Source organism: Scyliorhinus torazame, chromosome 8, assembly GCF_047496885.1.
Source record: "Scyliorhinus torazame isolate Kashiwa2021f chromosome 8, sScyTor2.1, whole genome shotgun sequence".
In the NCBI taxonomy this organism is placed as follows: Eukaryota; Metazoa; Chordata; class Chondrichthyes; order Carcharhiniformes; family Scyliorhinidae; genus Scyliorhinus; species Scyliorhinus torazame.
In genome coordinates this window covers 142942111-142955511 of record NC_092714.1, presented here as the reverse complement: position 1 = coordinate 142955511, position 13401 = coordinate 142942111, and the positions used below count along the sequence as shown (strand labels likewise).

General features: G+C 50.2%; 1 protein-coding gene across 4 annotated transcripts in view; it reads right to left on the bottom strand.

Annotated features, from left to right (window-relative positions):
• Positions 1–13401, bottom strand: part of lcp1 (lymphocyte cytosolic protein 1 (L-plastin)) — a 126625-nt gene that overhangs the window by 51098 nt on the left and 62126 nt on the right. For all 4 annotated transcript variants that reach the window (XM_072514286.1, XM_072514285.1, XM_072514288.1 and 1 more), the window contains exons 3-5: positions 12530–12687; positions 10869–10995; positions 2042–2177 (exon numbers count right to left, since the gene is read on the bottom strand). In XM_072514286.1, coding sequence (XP_072370387.1) covers positions 2042–2177; positions 10869–10995; positions 12530–12687 — 421 coding nt within the window. The remainder of the gene's footprint in view (positions 1–2041; positions 2178–10868; positions 10996–12529; positions 12688–13401) is intronic.

Here is a 13401-nt window from a genome sequence, read left to right as displayed (position 1 = left end):
TCTCCACCTACAACTACAAGATCTTGTATCGTCCCGGGAAGCTAAATGAGCCTCCTGATGCCCTGTCCCGCGGCACATGTGCCAACGCACAAGTGGACCGCCTCCGAGCCCTCCACGAGGACCTCTGCCACCCGGGGGTCACTCGCTTTTCTCACGTTATCAAGACCCGCAACCTGCCCAACTCCATCGAGGAGGTCAGGGCAGACACCAGGGACTGCCAAATCTGCACGGAGCGCAAACTGCACTTCTACCGGCCAGAGAAAGTGCACGTGATAAAGGTTTCCTGTCCCTTTGAACGCCTCAGCATGGACTTTAAAGGCCCCCTCCCGTCCACCGACCGCAACACGTACTTCCTGAACGTGATTGATGAGTACTCCCGGTTCCCATTCGCCATCCCCTACCCCGACATGACAGTAACCACCGTCATCAAGGCCCTCCATAGCATCTTTGCACTGTTCGGGTTCCCCGCTTACATACATAGTGATAGGGGGCCCTCCTTTATGAGCGACGAACTGCGTCAATTCCTGCTCAGCAAGGGCATCGCCTCAAGCAGGACGACCAGTTACAACCCCCGGGGTAACGGACAGGTAGACAGGGAGAACGGAACGGTCTTGAAGGCCGTCCTACTGGCCCTACGGTCCAGGAATCTCCCAGTCTCCCACTGGCAGGAAGTCCTCCCGGATGCCCTCCACTCCATCCGGTCACTGCTTTGTACCACGACCAACCAAACACTTCACGAACGTCTCCTTGCCTTCCCCAAGAAGTCCTCCTCTGGGACCTTGTTCCCGACCTGGCTGGCAGTTCCCGGACCCATCCTGCTCCAAAAACACGTGCGGGCGCACAAGTCGGACCCGTTGGTCGAGAGGGTCCATCTTCTCCACGCTAACCCCCAGTACGCCTACGTGCTGTTCCCCGACGGCCGACAAGATACGGTCTACCTACGAGACCTGCCTCCCGCCGGAGCCCCACGCATATCGGAGCCACCAGGCCCAGCCTCCCTCCCACCAGTGCACCTTACAGGAGGATCGGTCCTTCCGCCGGCCCCGTCTAGGCCCCCCACCCACCGACGCCCCCCGCAGACGCTCCCTTCCCAGGTCAACCGTTTTCCCCACCAGCGCCGTCTAGGGGTGTCGAAGCTGCCACAGAGATCGAGGCCACGCTCCCGGAGTCACAGAAGCCCGAGCCTCCACCGGAGTCACCACCGAAGCTTAGATGATCACAGAGGACGACCAGGGCCCCCGATCGACTGATTGCTTCATTTTAAAGTGTATAGTTAATTATCATCATAGAATTTACAGTGCAGAAGGAGGCCATTCGGCCCATCGAGTATGCACCAGCTCTTGGAAAGAGCACCCTACCCAAGGTTAACACCTCCACCCTATCCCCATAACCCAGTAACCCCACCCAACACTAAGGGCAATTTTGGACACTAAGGGCAATTTATCATGGCCAATCCACCTAACCTGCACATCTTTGGAGTGTGGGAGGAAACCGGAGCACCCGGAGGAAACCCACGCACACACGGGGAGGATGTGCAGACTCCGCACAGACTGTGACCCAAGCCGGAATCGAACCTGGGACCCTGGAGCTGTGAAGCAATTGTGCTACCCACAATGCTACCGTGCTGCCCCTTATTATTATGAATCATAAATTGTAAATAGTAAGTAGAATTGTAAATAGTTACAAAATGCTGTACGGAGGTATTACGGTACCTCCATAACAATAATTTCTACCACGTTACCATGTTGTAATATCAGGCCACCACCCCCGCCGGACTCCTTTTTAACAGGGGGTGAATGTGGTAGTCTGTGTAGAGGTATTACGGTACCTGGTAATGCTGGAACACCATTGGTAGATATTGTATGTTTCCTATTGGTCAAGTTGTATGGTAGCTCCGCCCTGCAAGGTGGGGTATAAGAGCCCGTGCCGCTCCAGCAGCCTTCATTCTGTACCTGAGCTGCTGGGGGAAACATCTAGCTTATTAAAGCCTTCAGTTGGACTACAATCTCGCTTTAGTGGTCATTGATCATGCATCACTTACCAAAGGATAATACCGTTCCCAACAGCAGCAAAAAGTTCAGTGTCACTGTTGGCATCCATAGGAATCAGTTGCTGACAGTCTGGATCCTTCTCCAAAGCCTTGTTGATCCAATTAACAAAAGCATATCTTTCTTCCTCTGCAACAAATGAGACTTGAATAGTGATTTTTTTGCTCAAAGAAAATAGGGGCACATGCTGGAGACATCCAGAACAATCAATGTATTCAGCATTTGCTCAAAAGTACCTCTTTTGTTTTAGCTCTCCCCTTGTACATGAGATACAGTACAATGTACAGTCCACAGTATCTTACAACACAGTAACTACCGTACCAGTAATTGAGAACATAAAATTCCTATTGCCAAAATTGAAAGAGAGACAGACTTTTGAATTTCATCAGCTGCTGTGGTGGAACTTGAGCTCTTATCCACAGAGCCTTAGCCTGGGCCACTGGATTACTAGTCCTGTGGCTTTTGAATACCTGTCACAACACACAAGTTCCTGCTAAAAAAAAAGCAGCATCAAAGAAATGTCAGCCAATAACATGGGATGGAATCTTTCCATTTTTTCACAGCGTTGCAGCGGGTGGGAAAAGAGGCGTTAAGGTGGCTGTGAAGTAGAATTTATTTTACACAGCGAGTGGCAATGACCTGGAATGCGCTGCCTACAAGAGTGGTGGAAGCAGGGACGATCTATGATTTCAAAAGGAAATGGGGTGGACACTTGTGGAAAATAAATGTAGGGCTACAGGGATAGGGTAGGGTGAAATGGAACTGATTGAATTGTTCTAGAGAGAGCTGGCACAGGCTCAATGGCTGAATGGCCTTCTTCAGCACCATAATGATTTTAATGCAGGGATTTTATGTTCCCACCCAGGAGCAGGCTAGAAAACAGGAGGAGGGTGGTGCATATAATCAGATGGGATGGTGCTATGTCTGTCATCTACCTGTCTCTGCTTCTACTTTACCAGTGGTAGGGTCAGTGTTGCATGACCTGCCAACGCCTGGGCTAATTCGTGGCCACAAAAGAATCTCCTCCTACCGTCACTGGTATTTTACCAGCAACTGGGGTGCCCATGCCGTGTGACAAGGCCTGGCTATGGGCATGATCTCCTGTTTAAGCACCCTGTGCCCAAGAAAGGCCCTCCCCAGAAGATAGGGCCACCTGCCCCGCTTGAATTTCACTCCCCTTATTTCTCCATCCTCCCGACTGCCCCACACTCACTCCATCCCCTCACAGGGGCTTTGCTGAAAAGCCCAGTGAGTTCACCGAACTCATCTCCAAGTCCAGCCTACATTACATCTTGTCAGGGACCAATTGCAGTCCCAGTAGTGACTACTGTTCCTGGAGAAGCTGCTGGGACTGGAGAGCTGTAGGCCATCGGACTTCCTGGCCGGTAACTCTTGGAGGTGTGTCATCCTCGCTCACAGGTCAGGAGCTACCAAATGGCCTGACCACCATAAATTCTGGCCAGGGCTTCCCAAAGATGATTTCTCAGCCAGTGGGTGGTGCCACTGCTTTTGTGTAAAATTCAGCCCTATGACTCCATGACTGATATGTGAAATGCACAGTGACTTTCGTTAAATGACTCATTGCTAAGTGGGGAAATCCCACATGACGTCCTGCATGTGTGAAAGATGCTATTTGATATATATCTGCGCAATCATTAAGTCTTGTGTTTAAAAATAGTTTCACGCCCCCCCCCCCCCCCACTTCATAAACTGTTCTCAGAAAAATGCTAATCCCTGCCAGTAATTCAGGTTGCTTAAACTTCTTGTAAAATTACAAAAATTGAAGGAATATTGCAACTGGCAACTGGGTCACTCCTCAAATCATTGGAGAAAATATTGTTAAAAATAACAGTATGGTGTGGCTGTTTAGAATATTCACCACACAAACTAATTATGTGAACTAGTTAGCTATAACTAAAATTACATAAAGTATTCAATATGAATAATAATTAATTATATGTATAAGATGTATTTGAAATCTCACAGGAATAGATAGTTGTAAAATTAACTTCATGTCAAATTGATTTACCATGTGACTGTAAGGTGTACCATAGATTATTAATTTATATTTACATACCTGAAATTCATATATGAATAAAAATAGTGAGTCAGGTTTAAAAAGTAACAGCTGCAACAGGTAAAGTATTAAATTCAGATGAGTGAGTCCATTAATATTAAAGTATTAAATATTATTGACATCAATGACTTCAGATCATGAACTTTGTCCTCCATTTTGTGCTTTTCTCTCCTAGTGCCAGTCTGTATCTTCTTCTCATGTTTTTGCTTTCAGCTGGCCATGATCTTTATTCTGCTATCTTTTTAAAAAATATATTCATTCAAATTTTTCAACAAATTTTCAACAAACCCCCCCCCCAACAAGAAAAAGAAACAAAAACACAACAAGCAGAAATTGTACATTGGATTTCCCCCAAATACAATAACCCCCCATATAACAGTGGAAAACACAAATAGGGAAACCCCCCATCTTAACCCAAACGCCACCCCAAAAGAAACCTCCCCCCCCCTCTCCGCCCCCGGGCTGCTGCAGCTGACCTCCTCCTAACGCTCCACGAGAGAGTCTAGGAACGGTTGCCACCGCCTGAAAAACCCTTGCACAGACCCTCGCAAGGCAAACTTTATCCTCTCCAGCTTGATGAACCCTGCCATGTCGTTGATCCAAGCTTCCACACTAGGGGGTTTCGCCTCTTTCCATAGTAACAAAATCCTCCGCCGGGCTACCAGGGACACAAAGGCCAGAATACCGGCCTCTTTCGCCTCCTGCACTCCCGGCTCGTCCGATACCCCAAATAATGCCAATCCCCAGCTCGGCTTGACCCGGGCGTTCACTACCTTGGACATAGTCTTCGCAAAACCCCTCCAAAACCTATCCAACGCCGGGCACGACCAGAACATATGGACATGGTTTGCCGGGCTCCCCGAGCACCTCCCACATCTGTCCTCCACCCCAAAGAACCTACTCAACCTCGCCCCTGTCATATGCGCTCTGTGAGTAACTTTGAACTGTATTAGGCTGAGCCTGGCGCAAGAGGAGGAAGAATTAACACTACTCAGGGCATCAGCCCACAGACCCTCATCTATCTCCTCCCCAAGCTCCTCCTCCCACTTGCCCTTTAACTCCTACACCGAGGCGTCCTCCTCTTCCTTCAGCTCCTGGTAAATCGCCAAAACCTTGCCTTCTCTAACCCATACACCCAAAGTCACCCTGTCCTGAATCCCATGTGCCGGAAGCAGCGGGAATTCCCTCACCTGCCGCCTCACAAACGCCCTCACTTGCATGTACCTGAAAGCGTTTCCCGGGGGTAGCCCAAAATTCTCCTCCAGCGCCCCTAGGTTCACAAACGTCCCATCGATGAACAGGTCCCCCATTCTTCTAATCCCTGCCCGATGCCAGCTCCAAAACCCCCCATCCATCCTTCCCGGGACGAACCGATGATTCTCCCGAATCGGGGACCAAACCGAGGCTCCCACCTGGCCCCTGTGTCGCCTCCACTGCCCCCAGATCTTCAGCGTCGCCGCCACCACCGGACTCGTGGTGTACCTTGTCGGCGAGAGCGTCAGCGGTGCCGTCACCAGCGCCCTCAGGCTTGTGCCCACACAGGACGCCATCTCTAGCCTCTTCCACGCCGCCCCCTCTCCTTCCATTACCCACTTACGGATCATCGCCACATTAGCTGCCCAATAATAGCCACACAAATTTGGCAGCGCCAGCCCCCCCTGTCCCTGCTATGCTCCAGAAACACCCTCTTCACCCTCGGGGTCTTATTTGCCCACACAAATCCCATGATACTCCTGCTTACCCGTTTGAAAAAGACCTTGGGGATCATAATGGGAAAGCACTGGAACACAAAAAGAAACCTCGGGAGGACCGTCATTTTGACCGACTGCACCCTACCCGCTAGTGAGAGTGGCAGCATATCCCATATTTTAAAATCCTCCTCCATCTGCTCCACCAACCGCGTCAAATTGAGCTTGTGCAGGCCCCCCAACTCCTAGCTACTTGGATCCCTAGGTACCAAAAGCTCCTTTCCGCCCTCTTCAGTGGTAGCTCGTCTATCCCCCTTCCCTGGTCCCCTGAATGCACCACAAAGAGCTCACTCTTCCCTATGTTGAGTTCATACCCCAAAAAGTCCCCAAACTCCCTAAGGATGCGCATGACCTCCGCCATCCCCTCCGCTGGATCCGCCACATACAACAACAGGTCGTCGGCATACAACAACACCCGGTGTTCCTCTCCCCCCCGGACCAGTCACCTCCATTTCCTGGACTCCCTCAGTGCCATGGCCAACGGCTCAATTGCCAGTGCAAACAACAAGGGGGATAAGGGGCACCCCTGCCTCGTCCCCCGGTACAGCCAAAAGTACTCCGACCTCCGCCGGTTCGTAGCCACACTCACCACTGGAGCTCTATGTAGCAGCCTGACCCAACTGATGAACCCCTCCCCGAACCCAAACCTCCGCAACACTTCCCAAAGATACTCCCACTCCACCCGATCAAAGGCCTTCTCCGCGCCCATAGCTGCCACTACCTCCGCTTCCCCCTCCACCGAGGGCATCATATTCACATTCAGGAGCCTCCGCACATTTGTGTTTAGCTGCCTACCCTTCACAAATCCCGTCTGGTCCTCATGAATCATCCCCGGGACACAGTCCTCAATTCTCGTAGCCAGCACCTTCGCCAGCAACTTAGCGTCAACATTGAGGAGCGAGATCAGTCTATACGGCCCACATTGCAATGGATCCTTGTCCCGCTTCAAGATCAAAGAAATCAGCGCCCTGGACATTGTCGGGGGCAAGGTCCCCCCCTCCCTCGCCTTATTAAAAGTCCTCACTAGCAACAGGCCCAGCAGGTCCACATATTTCCTGTCGAATTCAACCGGGAACCCATCCGGCCCCGGGGCCTTCCCCGCCTGCATGCTCACCAATCCTTTAACCAGCTCCTCCAGCCCAATCGGCGCCCCCAAACCAGCCTCCTCCTCCTCCTCCACCCTCGGGAACCTCAGCTGATCTAGGAATCGTCGCATCCCCTCCTCCCCGCTGGGGGCTCAGACCTGTACTGATCCCCATAGAAGTTCCTAAATACCTCGTTTATTCTCACCGCACTGCGCACCGTATTCCCCCCTCTATCCTTAACTCCACCAATCTCCCTCGCTGCCTCCCTCTTACGAAGCTGATGTGCCAGCATCCGACTCGCCTCCTCCACATACTCATACATCGCCCCCTGCGCTTTCCTCCACTGTGCCTCTGCTTTCCCCGTGGTCAACAGGTCGAATTCCATCTGAGGTTCCGTCGCTCCCTAAGTAGCCCCTCCTCGGGGGCCTCTGCATACCTCCTGTCTACCCTTAGAATCTCCCCCACCAACCTCTCCCTCTTCCTCCCCTCTCTCTTCTCCCTGTGGGCCCTAATGGAGATTAGCTCTCCCCTGACCACCGCCTTCAACACCTCCCATACTACCCCCACCTGCACCTCCCCGTTGTCATTGGCCTCCAAATATCTTTCAATACACCCCCGCACCCGCCTGCACACCCCCTCATCCGCCAACAGTCCCACATCGAGGCGCCACAGCGGGCGCTGGTCCCTCTCCTCCCCCAACTCCAGCTCCACCCAATGCGGGGCGTGGTCCGAGATGGCTATGGCCGAATATTCCGTTCCCTCCACTTTCGGGATTAGCGCCCTACTCAAAATGAAAAAATCTATCCGGGAGTAGGCTCTATGGACGTGGGAAAAGAAGGAAAATTCCCTGGCCAGCGGCCTGGCAAACCTCCGTGGATCCACTCCCCCCATCTGGTCCATAAACCCCCTGAGCACCTTAGCCGCAGCCGGCCTCTTACCCTTCCTGGACCTAGAACGGTCCAGTGCTGGGTCCAGCACCATGTTGAAGTCCCCCCCCATTATCAAGCTTCCTACCTCCAGATCCGGAATCTGACCCAGCATGCGTTTCATAAATCCGGCATCATCCCAATTCGGGGCATAGACGTTCACCAGCACCACCCGCACCCCCTGCAACCTACCACTCACCATCACATATCGACCTCCATTATCCACTACAATATCAGTGCCTCGAACGACACCCGCTTCCCCACCAGTATTGGAACCCCTCTGTTCTTCGCATCCAGCCCTGAATGAAAGACCTGCCCTACCCATCCCTTTCTCAGCCTAACCTGATCTGCCACCTTCAGATGTGTCTCCTGGAGCATAACCACGTCTTTTTAAGTGCGCGAACATCCGGTCCCTCTTGACCAGCCCGTTCAGGCCCCTCACATTCCAAGTTATCAGCCGGATCGGGGGGGCTACTCGCCCCTCCCCCACCGACTAGCCATCTCCTTTTTTAGGCCAGCCACGTGCCCGCGCCTCCCGCACCCTCCTGTCCCCGAGGCGGCGGACCCCCGCCCCGACTACCTCTCCTACTTCCAGCTCCCTTTTGGCCAATGCAGCAGCAACCCAGTTCCCCCCCCCCTCCCGCTAGATCCTTATAGCTATTTTGCTCCCCCCATGACACTCCCGTAAGTCAGCTGACTTCTGCTGACCCTGGCCTCTCCCGCCATTCCATCGACCCCCCAGTGTGAGAATCCCCCCACCCCTTGGCAGTTAGTGTGCACTCCTCTCCAGCACCGACCCCCCCCCGGCCCCACCCCCATCCTTCCCTAAAGTGGAAAAAAGCCCGCGCTTTCCTGAGCCGGCCCCACCTCCTCTGGCGCAGCTCCTTTTTGCGGCCTTACCCCAATTCCCTAACCCCGGGCCTCCACACCCCCTCTCCCTCTGTGGGGCCCTCCCCCTCCAACACCGACGCCCACACTCTCCCACAGCCCCCACATCAAATCCATTCACCCATCCCCACCCAGCACTCAAACAAAAAGAACATTCCCCAAACGCGGTAATCACAGTAAACATCCCCCCACGACAAACCCTCAATTTGAGTCCAACTTTTCAGTCTGTATAAAGTTCCATGCCTCATCAGGCGTTTCAAAATAGTGGTGCCGATCTTGGAATGTGACCCACAATCGCGCTGGCTGCAGCATACCGAACTTCACCCCCTTCCGATGGAGCACCGCCTTAGCCCGGTTGAAACCAGCCCTCCTAGCCACCTCCGCACTCCAGTCCTGATAAATTCGGATCTCCGTGTTCTCCACCTGCTGCTCCGCTCTTTTTTGGCCCATCTCAGGACACATTCTCTGTCCACAAAGCGGTGGAACCTCACCACTACAGCCCTTGGTGGCTCGTTGGCTTTGGGTCTCTTTGCCAGGACCCGATGAGCCCCATCCAGCTCCAGGTGCCTCGGGATAGCTCCCGCGCCCATCAGCGAATTGAGCATCGTGCTCATATATGCCCCGGCATCGGGCCCCTCCACTCCTTCAGGGAGACCCAGAATCCGAAGATTCTTCCTCCTCGACCTATTCTCCAGGTCCTCGAATTTTTCCACCCACCTCTTGTGCAGCGCCTCGTGCACCTCCACCTTCACCGCCAGGCCCAAGATCTCGCCCTCGTGCTCCGAAGCTTTTTGCCGCACCTCCCAGATCGCCGCCCCTTGGGCCTTCTGGGTCTCCACAAGCTTCTCAATCGCCACCTTCATTGGCGCCAGCATTTCTGTCTTCAGCTCCTCAAAGCAGCGTTTAAGAAACTCCTGCTGCTCCTGCGACCACTGCGCCCACGCTGCTTGGTCTCCACCAGCCGCCATCTTGCTTTTCCTCCCTTGCACTTTTTGCTGCACCAGGATCACTTTTTTAGCCGCTCCACTCCTGGTCCAATCCATATAATGTCGGGGAGACCTTGCTATCACCTTCCCACAGGCGAGGATGCGCTGCCAATGGGAAAGGAGAATCCCCCTCTGAAGAGCCCAAAAGTCCGTTCCCGGCAGGAGCTGCCGAACGTGCGACCTACCTAGGCATAGCCGCAACCGGAAGTCCCTTTATTCTGCTATTAACGCCAACTCTGGACCAATGATTTGTTCCCAGGTTGTGTAATATTTTCGCATTGTCTTCACACCAAAATTTAGTTCAATGTTATGAAATCGAATTAAACCATAGCCACTAAATTGGCTATTGTTTCAGGGTCCGAGGACCAGAGATCATTATAGTGGGATATAATTGTTTGTACAGCATGCAAGAAACAATACTTTTCACTGTATACTAATACATGTGACAATAATAAATCAAATTAAAAAAATTTCCGAGGATGCATTTAGACAATGCTATAGTATAGTGCCTATACACCTGCATTGTGAACCCTCACTTTAAAAGTACACATGGCGATCATCATTGAATTATACAGAATGCAGAGTGCAGAAACAGTCCAATTGGGTAGCACAGTGGTTAGCACTGTGGCTTCACATCGCCAGGGTGGCAGATTCAATTCCCCACTGGGTCACTGTCTGTGCGGAGTCTGCACGTTCTCCCTGTGTCTGCGTGGGTTTCCTTCGGGTGCTCCGGTTTCCTCCCACAGTCCAAAGACGTGCAAGTTAGGTGGATTGAACATGCTAATTTTCCCTTAGTGTCCAAAAAGGTTAGGAGGGGTTATTGGGTTACGGGGGTAGAGTGGAAGTGAGGGCTTAAAGTGGGTCGGTGCAGACTCGATGGACTGAATGGCTTCCTTCTGCACTGTATGTTCTATGAATGTCTGTGTTTAGGTTCCACACGTGCCTCCTCCCACCCCATTCCATCTAACCCAATCAGCTTATCCTTCTATTTCTTTTTCCTTCATATGCTTATCTAGAGTTCCCTAAAATGCATCTATTAAAATCATTCAAATGCACTTTGTAGCAGCGAACTAGAGCACGGCAGGTGAAGAATGAGACACTGCGACATACCTGAGTAAGAGTGTTGGGTTCCTTCACTGGATTTTTCAGTTCCATGAACAGCACAGATTCCTTCCTTCTTTAAGAGTTGCTTTCTGAATGTTTTAGCAACATCGCTGCTCTTTAAACCATGGAAAAGCTGTGAAAATGCAAGATGAGTATGAGTTCTCAACAATATTCTATTTCCTGAACTCTTCGTGCTTAGTATATATTATTGACTCTGCTATTCTTTTGGAGTGAAATTTTATTCCAATCAATTGCAAAATATATTGGCCGTGTTTTGCTGTAGCAAGCCATCTGCTGTTAGACTAATGGAGAAGATATGGGGCGCAATTTTCAGCCATGCTGTGCCGGAAAAGCAACTCGCTGCACCGCAGTGTGGCCGATGAAAGCCTGGAGACCCCACTCCCGGGAAACACGTGGCTAAACGCGCTCGCTTTGGAAGATCACGCCCATGGAGTCAGAAGCATAGCTCAAGGTCACACTGGATGTCACACTTGCAAATAGTCTAGTTCAGCCTCAGAGAGTTGCCAGGAGGAGGATGGAATTGGTGTATAGGGAACGGAGTTTGTGGCACAGACCACAAACAATGGTATGGTCTTCCCAATATTTAATCGGTCAAAATTGCTGCTTATCCAGTACTGGCTGTCGGATAAACAGTGTGACAAATCAGAGAGAATGGAGAGACTGAGAGGAGTGGTGACGTAGTAACTTTTGTATAATTCTATGTGAACCATTTCTCTGCAATCAAATTTGTTTCTGTTTCTAAGACCTTTTATCTTCTTATGATTACTATGGGCTGGATTCTCCGGCCCCCCCCAGCCATGTGTTTCTGAGCGGCGGGCTGCTCACTGGTGACTGGATTCTCTATTCCCGCCGCCTGCCAATGGGATTTCCCATTGAAGCCACCCCATGCTGCTGGGAAACCCACAGGCGAGGATGCGCTGCCAATGGGAAAGGAGAATCCCAACGGTCGGAGGATTCCAGGCCATATTTCCCATATTCCTAGTTACGTATTAATCTCCCACTCTGCATAACATATACCCCTCTTCGTTGCTTAGTAATTAAATATACAGACAAAATGGGGAAAAGTGTTTTTGAAGAATACATTTCAAGAGTTTATGCATTGGACCATCTTTGATGATTAATATGCTTTAAGTACTAGAAGAAATTAATTTTAACTTTAGAAAATATGGTAGTGCACGGCTATGGCAAACATAAATCACATGCTAAATTCAGAAAATTTACATGGTAGCAAAGGCTAAACCAAGAATTCCTTCCTTGCCTTTGTCAAACTATATCTGTCCTTCAGATGAGACGTTAAACAGAAGCCCTGTCTGCACTCTCAGACAGTGTTAAAGAGACCACAACACAATTTGAAGAGGAGTGATCCCTGCTGTCCTGGCCAATATTTATTCCACAATCAACACCACTAAATAAAAAAAGGTCATCAGCCCAATTTCTATTGCTGCTTGTGGGCCTTTCTGTCCACAAATTCACTGTCCCATTACAATAATGTGCCTACCACTTCAAAAGTAATTCGCTGTAAAAGCCTTTGGATAACTCAAATTCTTTCTTTTTTGCTTAATAGTGGTGGAGTTTTAACAATAATATTCAAGAACTCAGTCTTTTTAAGCCAAAATTAATTTAAAAAAAGTAAATCAGTGACTTACTCCAACAAAGTCTTCAAAATTGATCTGGTCCTTCTGACTTCCAGAGGCCATCAGCTCATCTTTGATTTCTCGTATTTTATGGCCTGGTAGATCTAGATTTGCTGCTTTAAAGAGGTTGTGGAGCTCATTGTTATCAATATATCCAGAGTTATCAGTGTCTGAAAAGAAAAAAATATCCAATTAAAACATGTAAAATTCTTTATATGAAAAGAGGGCTAGAAGCACTTGCCGCATTGAACCTATTCCTATACCCAGTCTGAGTAATAGACATCTGGGGCTAAAGTTTATGTTTTAGATGTAATTGCCATCTGCTCCACGTTTCTGTTCAAATTTATTTTCATATCGCCAAGCATAAAATGACATTATACTGGCAGCCAAATCCTAAACCATTTGACATGTGTCCACTCCTGTCTCCAACGACTTTGTTTTAGAAGTCTGTTGTGGAGCGGGGTTAGATGTAGGGGAAGGGAGTTGGAGTGGTATATAGGAATTAGGAGCAGAAGTAGGCAGTTCAGCCCTTCGAGCCTGCTCCACCATTCAATCAGATCATGGCTGATCTCTTCCTGGTCTCAAATCCACCTCCCTACCTGTTCCTGATATCACTTTAACCCGTTTTTTGTCAGAAATATATATATATCTTGAAACCATTTAATGATTCAGACACCACCGCACAAGGGGCAGCAGTTCCACAAATTCACCACCCTTTGCGAGAAGTAGTTCCTCATCTCAGTTTTAGATCTACTGGCAGTACTACCCACTGTGCTACCGTGTTGCCCAATCCCTCTTGTATTTTATATACCTCGATCAGATCCCCTCTTATTCTTCTAAACCCCAGCGAGTATAAGCCCAAAGTGTTCAGTTTAAATTGCCCC